Below are 17766 nucleotides of genomic sequence, written 5' to 3'. Positions count from 1 at the left end.
GTTGGTCGTCCGTGTTCACCAAAACACCAAATCTGAACAACTCTCTCAGCTGTAGCTTTTACGCGTTCTTCACCCCAACCAAGCACTTTCCAAGAAATCCGGATAAAACTACCAGACTTGTCTTCACTGCAGCGGAAAAGGAAATCTTTAATCCACCTGGCCTGCACTGGGATTATTGGTTTGGTATCGTCTGCAGAAAGTGGATTACAACTTCTAACGGGCTGTGCTCCTTGGTGAGTAGCCTATAGGTCTCCTGGTTCACTCACTTTTCCATGCAGCCGCAGTTTATCTTAGAGAGTGGAAAATGCGTGGTTTTTAGTGGGACCATTTTGGACTAATACTGGTTCTTGGATGTGAACAGAAGTTCTTGACAGATGTGATGTGTGAAACATGCAAGACCCCCTCTCCTCTCCTCTCCTCCCCGCATTGACTATATGTCAGTGTCCTGCTGGGCAAATAATGAATTCAGTGAAAATTAAGCAAAAGTTCTATGTTTAAGATTCATATAAATTAGGTAAAACAGTCCGCTTTCTCTTCCCATTGTTAACGGTCCCAATTTGAAGTCAGGCAGGGTTCTTTGTGCTGCTTCTCCTCATCAAATCCTTGTACCTGGCTCCCTCTCCTGGTTTTTTCTAAACAACAGGACAGGCAGGAAAAGAGACTCATTTTTCGCTATTAACTGTGGATAATGTTTCACTTAATAGTCAGTTTATGGGCGCCAGTTTGAGCGGTGACACTATTGTATTTAATTGCTCTATAATTTAGGTATATTATTTTGCCCTTCTTAAATTTGAAAAACTTTAATTAATGTCAACATGCATATTATCCAAAAGCATGGTGATGAAGGCCATACTGTAAATACAGTCGCTTAGAAATAGTCATTCATTAATGCTTTTCGTTATTTGACACTCATGGCACTATATTGCCTTATATTTCCCTTCACTTTTTCACAATCAGTCGTTGCTATGGTTATTCAAAACATTTTTTTATTTAATTCCAATAACATTTTAGATTGTTTATCAAAGGCTCCTGTCAGAGAAAACCCCAAACTGAGACCAGACAAAGGCCTAAATTTAACCCAAGGTGAAATAATTAATTCATACATTTTTCTCATTTTAAAAAACTGTTGACTACTTATTTTTCTTTAACTCTTCGGGTTTAATGTGAATCGGTTTAGTCCCACATGGCCTGTTAAAACAGCCTCGTAAATGATCCATTGCAACAGCAGCGCCCGATGTTTTATCATCCTGTCGACCCTATTCTAATTGTTCTCTTCCTGAAATTTGCCCAATTTGATGCCACTTTCACCGACAGAAATCAGCAAGGTAGTCGTCAGTCATCCAGTCAAGTCCTATGAATATTTCACTCGGGTCAAATCGTTTCCAGGGGTCACTGAGCGCACGGTTTACGCAGCCTGCAGTGGGGATGCCAAACGCAAGAACAGGAAAATAAATAAGAATAAAGTCATGTACAGCGTGTTATAGCTGCAGCCACTGAAAGAGTAAACCCGTATTAACACATATTCATCAAAAAAACAAAAGACTCGCGTCTCTGTCTCTTAAAACAATTACTGTTCTCTGCTCTGATTGGCTGAGACTCAGATGTGGAATGTCAGATAATTGCATGCACCTGTGGCCTCGTGACAGTTAATTTAAATAAGAATAAGCAGAATGAAACCTGTGTGTGTCACTTGCCACCCCTCCGCTGTTGGGTTTCTCCCCCTCAAGTGCACTGCTTGGCGCAAAAAAATAATAATTTGTTAATTGTAGAACTTAATTATCCATAAATTAAAATGTCTATTTGAAATCCTTTCCTGGATGGCGCAACAGCTCCAATTAGCTGGTTTAAAATCAGTGTAAAACCGCCGCCCTCGGTGGATTATTGCTTTAATTTATGTGGAAGAACTACAAGGAACATAACATAACCTCACCAACTATTACTGAAGCAGTGCACAAACTGAAAGCACATGCTCGTGTGTGTGTGTGTGCGCGCGCGCGCTGGCTGGGTGAGTGATGGTGAACTTGGCCTTGTCTTTAATGAGTATTAGGCAGGCCCGGGTCTCCACGACTCAACCCTGGAAAATAACGCAGCGTGACAAATTAGAGCTGCTCTGAGTCCCAAAATTCACACACGGCCCAACTGGAAGGCTGGCACATCGGTTTAACTCGCAAATTTAGGCTGTAATTATTTTAGCTTATTTTCTGCCTACATAGCAGCCAAAATGTATCACCAAAGCCACACAGTTGTTTGCACATAATTGACTTTTTTCCCCCTCTTTTTGTTTTTTAATTCTTTGTAGTTTTCGTTAGGCAAAAGGCTGCACAGTACAACCAGGCCGTGGACGACCATCCGCTGACGTGGCTCATTTCTGTCCGGTCCAGAGTCAATTAATAAATATGGACATTAAAGAGGATATAATTATGGACCGACGTGCCCGTTTTTTAATAAATTGCAAATTTAATTGTAATATAGGCCTACTTCAATTCCCAAAGAAAACCATTTAAAAATATATATTATAACTTATTTTTTCATTTTCCATGTTTTGTATAAATTCCCCCTTTTTAAGTCCTATTAAAATGTTTCAAATGAATTACCATGTAAACGAATTTTACGAATTTATATAATAATTTTATTAGGTCTATTATTTTTCAAGGGTGTTAGTTATTTGCATAATTAAAGAAAATGAAATCCTGTCACCAGCAACAAATACAATCACGACTGCCATAGATTAAAAACTAAAGTAGTATCAAATAAAAACAAAATGTATTCAATTTCCAGCTCCAGTTTTTTAATTTTTTTGTTTTCTTTGCATTAAAAATGTAATCTTAATTGTTGGTTAAAATTGGGACAATTTAGTTTTGACCCTTAGGTCAACAGTAAATATGTAGGCTAAAATAAAATAACACATACATACTCTGTCTGACTAGGCCTCTCTCTCTCTATCTGCCTGTCTCTGCCTTTGTGTGTCTCTTTCTCTGAGTAAAGTGAACTGTCAGGAATGTGTCTAGATGGGGTTTCATGGTCATTGTGTCTTCTCCGGCTGCACGTCTATCAGTCTTACATGATTCACACTCAGACCTGCTGCCAAATGACTGCTCTGCTGTGGCCTCAGGGCTCTCATCACACACACACACACACACACACACACACACACACACAACACACAACACACACACACACACAACCACAGTCCTGTTTTCCTATAAAAGAGCAAATTTTTCCTCCATTCCCTTTAATACATTTTGAAATCACAGATCTGTCATTTTCTGTATTAAGCACAATAAACTGAGACAGCCAGGCAGACCAACATGCATCCTTTTTTTCTCTGTCCTCCCTCAGATCAGCGGCAGTATGAACCTGGGGCTGGGCTGTGTGTGTCGGCCGGTTTGCTGGCCCTTTGGCAGCGTGTTGGACTCCAGACACTGTGTCTTTGCCCTCACACTCCTCACACTCCTCATGCAGGTGGTGGTGGAGGCCAACTCATGGTGGTATGTATTATTATTATTATTATTATTATATTATTTTCTGTCCATACAGTATTCCTGTGTGTGCCTTAACTTGTGTTTTTGTGCATGTTTGCTTGTTATATGGCCAGTAGAGATTGTCAGCTCTCAAAGGGCATTTTCTTTTCTTTACACTCATAGATGAGTCACATTTGTAAATGGGGCAGGTAGCAGTGCCTAAAAAGAGTATAAAAGACATTAAAAAAGCCAAAGATTTGGGGTTATATTGATTTTTAAAATAACATTTTGTTAGTGTTTATATTTATCTTTTACTTAGTTTCAGACTCAATTTCAGGCTTGTGTGAGAGAGCGAGTGTGCGTGTTTGCTAAGTAAGCCTCCTCAGCTTCAGTTGCACCACATATGAAGTAACACAACATGCTGACTGTAGCACATTAGCTTTTCAGGAAGACCTTTTTTCTCCCTTATTTTCTTTCTTCACATATTGCCAAACCAAAATTATGAATATTATAGAAAACATAGAATTCTGTGGTTTATGAGTCGGCGTCCAAATATGTGCAAACACGAACACCGTGTGTAACTGCGCGTGCATGAGTGCGTTTGTGTGTGGACACTCGTCCTGCTGCTATTAGAAAAGTCTATATTTGAGCATGCAGCACTTAAACGCACACAGTACCTCTGATAGGGGAAAGTACTCTTTACCAGTCGCCATAGAAGCACTACTTAAAGCAAACCACCACTCACTGCATCCTGTGGCTGTTTGTGTTTTTGTCTAATTGTGCACTTGCGTATTCCAATTTGAGTGCTTGTAGAATAAGTATTTACAGGAAACCCACACTTTCAGTGTAAGATTTTATCATATTTTTATTCGAGAATAATAATTTAAACAAATAAGTTGAAGAGGATTTATACAGATAAACATATTTTAATGGGCTCAGCTCAAGTTCAAATAATGAGCTGGATTACGGACACAGCTGAGGACTCGTTACACATTACCGCAGACCCTTTGGAAAGCTGAGTTTGGAGCACAGACTGTGTGTGTCTTTCAGCTTCCTCTTTTAGAGGACACACAGGTGTGAATGATTTAGACTGTCGGAGCAGTGGGTCGGCTGACTGTGTGTGTGGGTGTCAGTCTGCATGTGTGTTTGAGCACACGAACAGTGTGAATGTTGATTTTTTTTTTTTTCGCCTATGTGCTTATGTGTGTACTTTGTGTGTATGTTGTGTGTATTCAGTCTGTGTTCCCTCGCTGCTGAGTTTCCCTAGTCGATCAGGTTACACTGGGGGCTAATTGTCTTTCTCTTAGGGCTCAGGGATGGGCTTCTCTAATTGTCCTGTGGCCTGGAACCAGATGCTCATACTAGTGTTCCTCTCTCTCTTTTTCTACTGTGTTTGTCCCTGTCTCTCTGTCTTTCATTCCATTTGTATCCCTCTTTCTATTGAATTGAGCTGTTACTTAAGTTGAAAAGATCAGATTTTTTCCTGTGTGGTACTGTAAAAAGGTATATAACTTTCATAGCGCAGAATTATCCACTCAGTGTGTTGAGTCTGCGTGACAGAAGTGGTCATCATGTAATGCACTTAAGCAAAAATGTCAAAAACCTTTCTTGTCAATTGGCATAATATGACTCGGGACCACTCTAAGGGGTCACAAGATAAAGCCGAAAGGGTTTACTAGCTTTTTAACAGATTGAGAAGGGACAAAACCGCATTTCTGCCGCACCAACTGATGTTTAGTTTTTTAGACCTTTAGACTACGTAAAATACTAAGGCCTCTAAAAACTTTAAAAATGAAACAGTCAGAGGCGGGGACATCACTTTTTGTCTAATCTCATAGACGTAATATGCAGCGTGTCATGAGGGGGTCATAGGTAAAAAAGGTTACGACACTGAATACTTTTTATTTTACGGTATTGTCTAATTTTCTCCATTGTTCCTTCTTGTATTCACTTGTCCCTATTTGCAGTAAGGCCATGTCCCAAAATAGCACATGACCAGTGTCATAGAGAGCTGAAAGAGTATGCAGAGTTTTAATCCATTCAATAAATAACGGCACCTCATTTCTCTGATCAGCATAGCTTCATCCATGAAAGGGGGAAACTAATCAAGAGAAATCCACGGTTGATTGTGAATTTGGCCTGAAAACTTGCATAATGAGTGAAAACAACTGCAATATGTGTCCCCCTCATCCAGGTCTCTGGCCATGAACCCTTTACTGATCCCTGAGGCCTACATCATAGGTGCCCAGCCTCTGTGCAGCCAGCTGGTGGGCCTGTCGCAGGGCCAGAAGAAGCTGTGCCAGCTCTACCAGGACCACATGCAGTACATCGGTGAAGGTGCCAAGACAGGCATCAGAGAGTGCCAGTACCAGTTCAGACATCGGCGCTGGAACTGCAGCACAGTGGACAACTCCTCTGTTTTCGGACGGGTCATGCAAATAGGTAAGAAATAGGCAAAATAGTGTTGAAATTATGTATAAAATAGAAAATATTCTTAGAAAGATGTACATGAACACACAGGAGTAGTTACCCACACAATGGGTGTCCATAAATAAACAATACGCAGATGTATGCAGCACATATTCACCAGTGGTATTTAGAATCTGTACATTCTGTATCTTTCCTTTCTTCATTCTCCCTCTCTCTGATTCACTAACCCTCTTTGGTGTGTTTGTGAAAGTGTGTGTGTGTGTGAAATGTATTGGGCTGCTGATTCTCAGCAGCTGTGTGGAGAGAATAGTTGGTGGGTGAGGTTGCTGGATAAATCACATGTGGCTTTGGCCCGCTAAACCAGCTCCCGACATGGAGCAGGAGGGAGGCAGAGAATCTGCTTTTCCCCTGATGAATGGGAGACAGTCTAATCTCATTTAACACACACACAGATGCACACGCTGTGGAGCTGGACTGTAGCTGCCCTGTATTAACAAATAATGGGAGTGCATGCACCGATATATCACCCATCAGAGATTACACTGTCTGTTCGTGTGCGTATACATACAGTGTGCTCAGATCTTTTATAGAAAGTTCAAGATCTTTACAATCCTCTCTTACAAGCGAATCCCCACTTGGATCCTATCAGTTAACATTTTTTGTTTTAGTTTTGTTTGGATTTGAGCCTTCACCTCAGGAGCTAATGTAAAGGTAATTTACTGTTTATTGATCATAACTCTCCAGCTGAATTATAATGAATCTATACAATGTCAGTGTTGTGATTATAAGAGCATTACAGCAGGCTTGGCTCCACAATAGCAAAATCTGAATGGATCAAATTTTGGGAATCTTTCAAAGTCTTCTTAAGTAAGACATATAGAGGGGTGTGCATTCTGTTCATGTTGGTACTCTTTAAAGGGTCAGTATTTCTTAAAATAAAACATATTTTCTCACCTACTCAGATCGCTGAATTTATGCATGTCTGCTCCCACCCCAATACAATTAATGGAATAAATGGTGAATGGAATTTTGTTTGTGGTGCTCACAGCTTTAAAAATAACAGTTAATGCACTCAACAGCAACGTGTCTTTCCAAAAGTAATGTTCCCATTACACTGGATAATCCACAGAACACACTTTTAACAGTTTATTTTGGTGACTTTTTGTCTTTTTTTTTCAGTAGAAAGTTGCTCCACTGAAAACCGATCACACTGGGTTTTGTAAAGAATCATGAGTAACATTGTTTTTGGAAAGAGAGGTTTTCTGTGAATATTTAAACGTCATGTGTGCAACAAAAACAAAATTTCATTCACTTGTATTGGGGCGGTGGTGGTGAACATCTCAAAACCTCAGCACATAAAAATGCAACAGTCAGCATGGATAGAGACGATTTGTAAATGTAAAAAAAAATGTTTTTATTTTATTTGGTGAACCAACCCTTTAATGTGCTGTACATGTGAGCTTACCCTACATGACATTGTGTGCACACATATGCGTGTCTGTGTTTTGACACCATTCTTGGTGATTCTGGCCTGTCTGTGTCTCTGGTGCTGCTGACTCCCTTTCCACAGATCCATCTTCGCAGAAACCTCATCAGCAGCCACTCTCCCATTCCTCTTCTCCCTCAGTCTCCCTCCCCAACATTGCTCCCATCTCAGCCCGCTCTGGGCCAAGTAAACATGTCCTCCCATCTATAGCTGTCTATCTGAAAGCCTTGTTTTACTGGCTGTCTGTCTGCTGGCTTAGGATACTGCTGGTGATTTAAAGCTTAGCTCCAGGGGGTGCTGGCATGGTTGGGGTTCAGACCCTCTCCCCTGCCTGGTTTGGCTTGCTCCAGGTTGGGGTACAGGAGAAGGTAGACAGGCAGCAGTGTGGGAGACTTTGTTCATCCATATGTCCATTATTAGGCAAATATCTTCAGGCTGGATTAAAAGTTGTACTAGACTAATAAATCTTCCACTCTCTCTGATCACCTCTGGTCCTGCCAGAGTTCCCCACCTGAACATCTTTCAGACTTTCCAAATGGATTCTTGATTATTTTCTCTTCTCCGTCATTGTCTTTTACTACCTTTAGTGATATTAAGTGCATGTGTGTGTCTCCTTTTCCATTTTGCTTTCTTTTTTTCTGTCAAAGTCTTGACTTATCTCTTTAGTCGTCTTTTCTTTCTGCTCCCTCATCTCCCATTCTCTGTTCATCTGTTATTGTCATTATAGCATGCTCTCTAAAGGTTTGGCCCACCAGGTATATGAGCTGTGCATTTTTATTTTGTAGCAGCCCTCGTCTTCAATGTCAACACACAGCCTCATAGTTTGGTCGGCTGTTTCTTCTATAGTTGCTTATCTCCTCATCTCGGTTTTCTCCTCTAGTCTGTGGCTTTGTACAGTGGTAGTAATGGATTGAGCATTTGGTGACGGCAAAAAACTGCTTACGTGCATTTTTTAAGACTCCCTCTCACTCTTGTCTCTATAGAGGAAATGTTGAGGGTAGAAACAGCAGTAGTTAATGAGCAATGGCTCCAGAATCACTCAGTCATGACAGATAAAGTAAAAGAGTTGTTGTCACTTCCAATTTGGGCGAGATGGAGACTGCTTGTTAAGGAGGATCTCTGTCACTTGAGGGCGCTCTCTTCTCTCTGGCTGAAGCCCAATAACAGCAAATCAGATTCCACCATTCAACATGATGGTGATGAGGAGCCTGCAGCACTTGGCTGAAGTTTTCTGTAATCTTAAATGTATGGTGAATGCTGTCATATGATATCACATCTCATAACACTGTAAAAGTTCCTAAAGCAAAATGACAGTGACACACATTCAGTATAAAATAAATATATACATATCCTACAAAAATGAAAGTGGTGGATGGATATGCCAAATGACAAATGTGCTTTTAGACATTTCTAATTTTCTTATTGTGTCAAAAGTGACATGATGTTCCTGTTTTCATGTCTGCAGGCAGCCGAGAAACGGCGTTCACTTATGCCATCAGCGCAGCAGGGGTGGTGAACGCGGTGAGCCGTGCCTGCAGAGAGGGGGAACTCTCCAGCTGTGGGTGCAGTCGTGCAGCTCGCCCCAAAGATCTGCCACGAGACTGGCTGTGGGGTGGCTGCGGAGACAACCTCAACTACGGCTACAGGTTCTCCAAGGAGTTTGTTGACGCACGCGAGAGGGAAAAGAGCTACCCTAAAGGCTCATATGAGAGCGCCCGGCTGTTAATGAATCTTCACAATAACGAGGCTGGAAGGAGGGTAAGACACACACGGACACACACACACGCACACGCACACACGCAGCAGTTGGAAGTGAGACAATCCAGGTCAATCAGATCAGGTCTCCGCTGATCATCTGTGTAACAGCTCTGTCAGCTCTCCCCTCCTGAGGCTTTGATCTGTGGGGAGATGGAGTCATTGGAGGCAGCTCTGGGGTTTCTTTTCCTTTCCAAACATCTTGAAATCACCTCAAAGGAAACGTAATGCCAGATATCTGTTGCCAGGCTGTTTTCTTTCAAGTAGGACAAATGAGTGGACAACATTTTATTTAATGCACTATTGGAGACATGGACAGGATCATTTGGTCCTTTATTGCAAAGTAATGCCTTATGAGATCATGAGTAGGACATTGTGCAAATATTTACGCAGACTGGTCGAATTAGAAATATGAAGCACTTTGGCATTTTCTGTCATTTGCCACATTAGAATAAATGTTTTTGTAAGTTCTTCATCTAGTCTTTGCTCTCCCATTCTCAGACGGTGTCAGACCTTGCCCACGTGTCCTGCAAGTGCCATGGGGTGTCAGGCTCCTGCAGTCTGAAGACTTGCTGGCTGCAGCTGGCTGACTTTCGCAAGGTGGGCGATGCGCTGAAGGAAAAGTACGACAGCGCTGCTGCCATGAAGCTCAACACACGTGGGAAGTTGGTGCAGATGCACAGCAAGTTCAACGCTCCCACGAGCCATGACCTGGTGTACATTGAGTCCAGTCCAGACTACTGCCTGAAGAACCAAAGCACAGGCTCCCTGGGCACAGTGGGGCGCCTTTGCAACAAGACCTCAGAGGGCATGGATGGGTGTGAGCTGATGTGCTGCGGCCGCGGTTACGACCAGTACAAGGCCCAGATAGTGGAGCGCTGCCACTGCAAGTTCCACTGGTGCTGCTACGTCAAGTGCAAGCGCTGCACCAAAATCGTAGACCAATTCGTCTGCAAGTGAGAAGAGGAGTGTTGCCTGTGTGTGTTTGCTTGCAGACGATGGGCATACATCTGTGTGTATTCACGAGCAGAGGAGCAAAGGAGTTGAACACAGAGAGAGAATGGAAGAAAGAAACTATATAAATTATATTTATAGAGTTAAACAATTATGCCATTGCAAAAAGACTGACTCTTTTTTTTTTTTTTTTTTTTTTTTTTTTTTTTTTTTTTCAAAAAAAAAAATCTTATGTCTTCAGAAACTGAGAGTATCGTGAAATATTTATTTGAGATTGTTATGTTTTATTTTGGCCCAGTCATCACCGGCCGATTTTAACCCCTTCAAGTGCCTAAAACTGGCTGGAAATCTCCCCCCGCCCCCACCACCACCTAACCCTTTTTTTAATTTCAAAATATAAAATTTTTCTTGTCAGATGGGTCCCACTGTTTGCAAAATTGGACTGTGCTTCCCATTTCCAAACAAGAGAATTTCATATTTGTGGCATAGTTGACTAAGAGATCCTGGTCTGTTGTTTGAGAATGACTGTGTTGAGAGGAGAACGCCTGTGTGCTGTAGTGTGTGGATGTGTTTTCATGGGCCCAGTCCCAAACCAGCCTTCACATCCTTACCGAAGTCTACTCGTCCCCTCTCACCACATATAGAGTAAGGAACACTGTTGGTTCATACGAGTCCTACGAGGAGTACAATGGGTACAATAAGAGGGCTGTTTTGGGGATTGGGCCATTTATTAAGCTGTTCCCCAGGTGCTGCAACACGCCCTCCACCATTATGCACTTTGATACAGACGCTTAAACCTGTCTGTATGTGTCTGTTCAGCTGTTTTTTTACTACAGTGCATCAGCAAATATATCAATATTATAGCCTACTTTTCCATATTAATTCAGATTATCCGTTTAACATTATTCTACAATACTTAACATGGTTTGAATATATATGGGCAATGTTGTGGTTACAGTGGTGAAATATTCCATGCTCTGTGTATATAGTATGTCTATCCAACCAATCAGTAAACTGTATTTATTTTCTTTAACCAGATCATCCTTTTAAGCAAAAAACCATCATCTCCATCATAGATCAATATTAAGCCGGACATCCCCAAGTTTTGAAGTCACTTTTTAAAATGTTGTTCTCACTAATGCGGCTCTTCACTGTTTTTGTAAAGGGAAATGCACCTTATTGTTTCAAATCACAGATTCTTTCTTCTCACTCATGTTCAGCTTTACTGTTACACACAAATATATATATATATATATCACATATGTTCAGATTTGATCATTGCCACAGATTTCCAGTACCACTCAGATAACTGCTCAATATCCCTGTGATGATTTTCAATAGACAAACTATTTCTACCAATCCAACCATGTATATTTATAAGCTTCTCCATGAATTTGAGGTTTGTTAAACATAATGTGTTATAGCTGATATTTTGTTACTTTTTACAAATTGGCTCAATGCTCTACTTTGTTTCAATAAATATCAAATGTAAAACCAGCAGAGAAGTATTTACTTATAGTATTCGTTATTATTCAAGTGTCATAATTTTCAAAGTTTTGTTTGTCGGTGCCTTTGACTCAAGTTATTTTAAAATCTCCTGACATAAACCTTTCTCTTTCTATGTATACATTACTACATACGTTTATCTTTAATATTAGATTAGATATAAGATTGACTGATTCACCACAATAAAATAACTTCTCCTTGTTTTTACTTACTTAAAGAATTTTAGGGTTTTTCTAAACCAGTTTACATTTCTTCATTCAGTCTCCTCACCCTTGGGCAGATTTAGTGACAGTCAAACTCACATTGTATGACAGCTGTTTTAGGCGTGTAGTGAACAAAGACAAGGAGAGTTTTCTTGAGAGCTTTGGAAGATGGCCTGAAGATTGGGTGTCTCTCAAGAGGGTGGTTGAGGTTGTACAGTATTATAAGCGCCCCCTGAACAATCCAATGATGGTGGATCAGTTAATGGAATGATTAATCATATTGTGTCAGGAGAATAAGAAGAGGGGAATTTTTAGTGAGGGGGAATGGGGCTGTCTGGAAGATGACTGGGCCTTGACAAAGACTGCTGGAGCTCAAGAGGAGATGCAGAGAAAAGGAGAGAAGATTGGGTAATGAGAGACGGGGGATTACATGAGGGCTGGATGAGAGGGAAATAATAAGGAGAGGGGTTGTGAGAGGAGAGGCCCGAGGGAAAGCAGCAGAGAGAAAGTGCTTTAAGGAAAGTAGAGCTGAAGGACTGCCATTACAGTGTAAACGGTTCTGACATTGACTAATATTTACATTGGTAAAATGATACTGACTTTAGGAGCACATCCCATATGTGACCCTGTCAATTGGCCCTGTGTGTATGCGTCTGTGCACTTGCATGTGCACCCACTTGCACAAAATCTGTTACATCATGACAAGTGTTTACATTTCTGATTGGTGTCACGTAGGCCAATAAGGAAAAGCAGGAGAGAAAGATACAAAGTTCGCAAATAGGGAGAGTGTAAAAAGTTAAAAAAGTCTCACAGGAGACCAAGGCCAGCAAGAGCTTTTTACATATTTGAACCTTCTGTCAGCAGCAGGGTTTATAGGGATATTTAATGACCCCTCAACTCTGGATTTCTTATGAAGGTGAGAAACTACTTGCACGTGCTGGATGAACCTCCTTAGATGTGAGTGACTGACTTCATACCAGCAGGACTCCTCCAGCAGTAGCGTAAACAGAAATCCAGGTGCACAGCAGGCTGATACAGCAGGCGAGGAAACCTGAAACCCACAGGTGCACAGGTATGACTTACCTGACACACTCAGTCAGAGGAAGGGGCACGGATACTTGCAAATGTTCAAACAAAATACTTGGGAAGTCTGATCTTGGCAGGCCTTTCTCCGCCTGCCTCTTTCCCTGCTCCCACCTACAGTTTGACACATAGTGCGGGCAACTGTGTAAATATTTATACGCCTGTTCTGCAGAGAACAACACCGTCTTTTTTTGGCTGTGGTCACAGGGTGATAAGGTGATTTGGATTTTGCACACACAATTAAGCATTCACCGCAAGAACACTTTGTAGCTTCATAAGTGCACGCACACTTAGAGAAAGAGGTGCTTGGCAGATATTTTAAGCTAGTGTAAACCTCTGCTACCTCTTTGTCATCCGCTCTTTACAGTTTATCTGAGAAAACAGCAACCTGTCTAAATGAGCATTCCTCCATCCATCTCACTTTGCTCTCATATATTTGTCCTTTTTTAGAATAAATAGAAACAAATGTTTACAGAAATGTTTTTTTCCCCAAAAGGAACATCGAAGGTTTCAAAATGTTTAAATATGCAAATAACCCAAGCATTTATTGCATCTGTGTGCGTGCATGTGTGTTTTTGTATTCATGCAAAGGTGATAATTATGATGATGAATGGAGCAGGCTGGATAAAAACTGAGGTTCACCCGGCTTATCAAGTGGTTTTACTCTATTCTTCTTCCCCTGCATTAAAATTCCTCAGAGGTTCTTCAGGACGATTACGTGACAAGTTGTGTTTTCCTAAAACAAAGCAGCTGGTTGATATAAGGCAACCTCCCTCTGCTGAAGCCAGATATGCTGACCACAGCCCTGTAGATTCATAAATATTTTGTTGATTCTTTTCTAGCAGTGGAAAAGGCTGAACTAATGTTCTTCTGTAACTGCAATATACCAGGATACACATATTGATGTAATACATTTACACCACACTCTACCATCTGTGAAACAAAACCTCAGCTTGAACTCTGGCCTATCCCTTTTTTTTTTTACCACACTACATCATGGTTGGATGAATTCTGGCACAGATGCCAGTAGACTCCACCTTGAGCACCGTAAAACTTTCACAATAGAAAAACAATTCCATAAAAACACAAACTCTCTATTGATCAGTGCTGGCCAGCTTTGTGCTTTAAAGCCTCAGAAAAGAGAATACATGAGCTGTCAGTGCAACAGCTCTGGCAAAGCTCATCTCTTCAAGCCAAAGTCGAACTTGTTCCATTCCCCGGCTCTTACTGTAAAACTCTCATAAAGCGTCAACAGGGCCAAAATAAGAGTGCTCCGCAGAGCTGCATTTAGAGCTATTTGGGATTGTGGTTGTGTGTTTTAGAGAAAGAGGGCAGGACACCGCACCGTGACGTCGCAAACAGTCTGGACTGGATCAGAGAGACGGGTCGATGCCACAGAGTTACCGGCTCCCCCTTCTCTCACTGCCAGTTCTATCCCAGTGTACCCCCAGAAACCACTCGCACCGCAAGTTGTTTCAATGGGGCACAACTCTGGATGAAAATAGAAAGGTTATACATATAGGTCACAATTTCTCAATGTGCATGACTGAGGCTTTTGTGTGTGTATGCATGTATGTGTGTGTGTCTGTGTGTTAGAAAGAGAGTGAGAGAGAGAGAAAGTGAGAGAAAAATAACTAAGAGTAATCAAGGATCGGTTCAATAACTGTTTTCATCCTCACATTTAATTCAGAAGTGAGTTCTTATACAGGCTTGAACTGGCTTTAGACATCTATTAGAGCTTTTAGTACGTAATACAGTTGAAAATAAGAAGAATAGAGCATATAACTACAATGGGAAATGTAAACACAGGAGAATAGCTTGTGTTTACATTGGGCACTGCAGCTCTTTATTGCTCACAGATGTACAAAACATATTCACCTTCACAGGACAGTAAAGGATAAGAATTTGTTATTCTGTCTTAAACATCATACAGAATGATTATCTTGCCAAGTTTTTCTTCATTTGAATACATTTTCGCTTTAATCGATTTTACAGAACTTTCATGAAACAGGTAAACATTGACTGTGGAGCATTCCAGTCTGACATTTGATCTTTCGTGCTTATATACACTGATGCTCTATGTCGCTGTCATCTCATTGCTCCTCTCTCACACAACTCTATTGTTAAGTTAGTGTAGGTTACATGCACGCTCACTGTCATCACATCTTTGCGTTATGGCTTCCTCTCAGACTGCATACAATATATTACACAATGAGACATGCTTACAAGACCCGAACAAACGTACTTGTTTGTGGTTTGTCATGGGATCTTCTCTTTCTTTTCTCTTCTCTGGTGGTGGTGATGTGTATATGCGTGTGTATGTGTGTGTGTAGCCCTGCCCCACAGGGAGCTGAGTGCCAGGTCAGAGCCAGTAGCTGAGTGATTCTGTCAGCCTGCTAAGCCTTGGTGGATTATACTAAAGTGGGCCCCTGGGGTTGCTCCGACATCAGTGCAGCTCAGCCCAGTTATGGTTAAACTATCATACGGCAGTTATTGGGCTTCCTTTTCCATCCTCATCCTCAGTGTCTACCACTAACTTCACATCTACATCTGCCACGACCCTCCCCAATATTTACAAGAGATGGTTGAATGCAATGTAAAAAGTTACTATTCAACATGACAAACAGTAAAAAGGTAGTTGAAAGAGATGATACCTATAAAAAGAGACTCCAGATTTATATTGGTACACTGGTAGAAACTGGTGCAGCAGAGAAGTAGAGTAGATTCTCTTTCTTGCAACCGTCTGGGATGTTTACAGTGCAGAATGTATCTATATGATCCTTTAAAGCTACAATAAATGCTTTTCTTTGGCCACCTGTGTTTCCACCGCCTCATTTGATTGATTTCAAGAGGTATCCAATCAAATCCGACCTGGTGGCAGGCTTTAATAATAACTATACAGGAATAGCCATCTCGCTGATGGTCTTGTCTCTTTATGTAGGTCATATAGCAGCATCAATATTGAGATTGTTTCATAACCAGTTAAAGCTCAAACACTGGTTTGAAAAGCATGTGATATGTTTTTTTCTTCTGGTGAGCTTAGGTACTTTCGATACCATTGAATGGTGCCCCATGTGCCAAGGCTGAGTCCTTACTACAGTGGCCATGGGTTTGACTCCGACCTGTGGCCCTTTGCTGCATGTCATTCCCTCTCCCTCTCTCCCCCTTCCCAGATAAACAATGAGCTGACACTCGCTGTAAAGCTCCATAAAGCTGAAGAAAGCTGTGATAATTCTAGGTTCATCACTATGAAGTGACCCCTTTCACATCGTTACACATTGTTGTGTTGTTTTCACATTATCATTTGATTGTAAAATTATAGAAACTTTAAATAAATTATGTCAAAGACACCTCAAAATTTTAATCCACTGATATCACACAGTATGAAAATTGTGAATAAACATTCACACATCATTTTCACCTGATATGATCCTTGGCCTTGCAGAGGAAGAATTTGTTCCCCTGAATGGAAAGCTAGTAGGAACACCTGCCTTTATTTTGAAAAAGGACAACAACTGGGGCAGAAGACAAAACTGTATCCACTCTGGCTACATTTATGTCATATGTTACAATGAGCTGAATACACTCACTCTCACAACGCTGAGGAGTGAAAATGTGAAAAAACGCAGGGAGGAAACGGCAGAGGAAGCAGACAGACAGTGACTGATGCACTCCAGGTCTCTAAGATGAAGTCATTTGCTTTAATGCTCATATTAATGAAGCATATCAGTGAAGTGTTGAAGTTCAGGTTTAAGAGCGATCCCTGTGAGTCATTGGCCACCGGTGGCAATCAATCAACTGAGAGCTAGTTCTCCCATAAACTCCCATCCCACCGACCAATCTGTGAAAAGGTTCTACATTTTAGAGCAGAGAATAGAACAACAATAATAAGAAGAAAAATGAATCTTTCCGCCTGCCATGGACATTCAATTGGTTATGCTGAATGAGAAAATAAAATAATGGATTATATATGGTATAAAGAAGATGACAGGTGTGTAGTCTGTGCCTTTTCATAGTGGAGCAAGGGGAAAACCTGATACTCAAAATGGATTGAAACTGAGTGCCAAGAATTAAGTCCTGAGCGAAGATGAGCCACTGCCTCAATTCAAACTGAGAAACTGACAAACTTACCAATTTGCTCTTTATTGAGGAACAGCAATGCAAAAAATCCCCCAAACAGGTCACACAGGATGCGCTCCGACTGAGAACGAGAGAAGAATTGACACACACACACACACTCATCATAACTTTTACCATCACAGGAAAAATGTAATAGACCACAGAAAAACATATTTTTCCAAAAGCTTTGGCTGTCTTTTTCCTGATGACTGACACCCTGGCTAGTTAGCGCCCTCATTAAAAAGCACTTAATGAAATAAGGTGTTTAAACAGGGTCTTTACACTGAGATCTTTGTGGTTAATGAATCAACACCGTGCAGATGGAAAAATGGCATAGCTGGATATGCAGGTAATGTCCCACTAGATCCAATAAACCTAACACCTTTTTAAAGGTGAATATCCTTCTGTAAGGCCCTCTGTCTGCTCGTGGAACATTCGCACTTCCTATTGGCTTTGACTTTCCTTAGAGGGGGGCTCAGAAAGGACGCCTTTTTCCCACATATTGTATGTCGTGTTTATTTGTCTGATTTGGCATGGACAAAGGCTTTTCTAAAGTATTGCAGTTACATATTAGAAGTACTTCTTTAATGTTGTTTTAAGACCACACCCACAGATAAACACTGGAAGGGATGTTTTACATTTTTCATTCAAGATGATATTTTGGTTCTCAAGTTCCGTAAAGAGGAACTGAGTTAACGACCAATGCATTGGTGTTGGTGGATCCAGTAGCCTGTCTAGCCTCACTGACCTCAGAGAAAGATGGATGCTC

The 17766-nt window shown here is 41.1% G+C and overlaps 1 protein-coding gene across 1 annotated transcript in view; it reads left to right on the top strand.

Moving 5' to 3' along the window:
* wnt5a (wingless-type MMTV integration site family, member 5a) overlaps positions 1-10279 on the top strand; it is a gene marked incomplete in the record, with an annotated part of 10734 nt that extends 455 nt beyond the window's left edge. Inside the window, 5 exon segments of the mRNA XM_035655940.1 lie at positions 1-233; positions 3340-3488; positions 5656-5903; positions 8843-9135; positions 9634-10279. Coding sequence (XP_035511833.1) covers positions 3352-3488; positions 5656-5903; positions 8843-9135; positions 9634-10092 — 1137 coding nt within the window.
* Between the last annotated feature and the right edge of the window lie 7487 nt (positions 10280-17766).

The sequence above is a fragment of the Morone saxatilis genome, unplaced genomic scaffold, assembly GCF_004916995.1.
Source record: "Morone saxatilis isolate NCDOM2014 unplaced genomic scaffold, NCSU_SB_2.0 Contig15, whole genome shotgun sequence".
Classification (NCBI taxonomy): Eukaryota; Metazoa; Chordata; class Actinopteri; family Moronidae; genus Morone; species Morone saxatilis.
The sequence above is the reverse complement of the archived record's forward strand: the minus strand, read 5'-3'. Positions and strand labels throughout refer to the sequence as shown.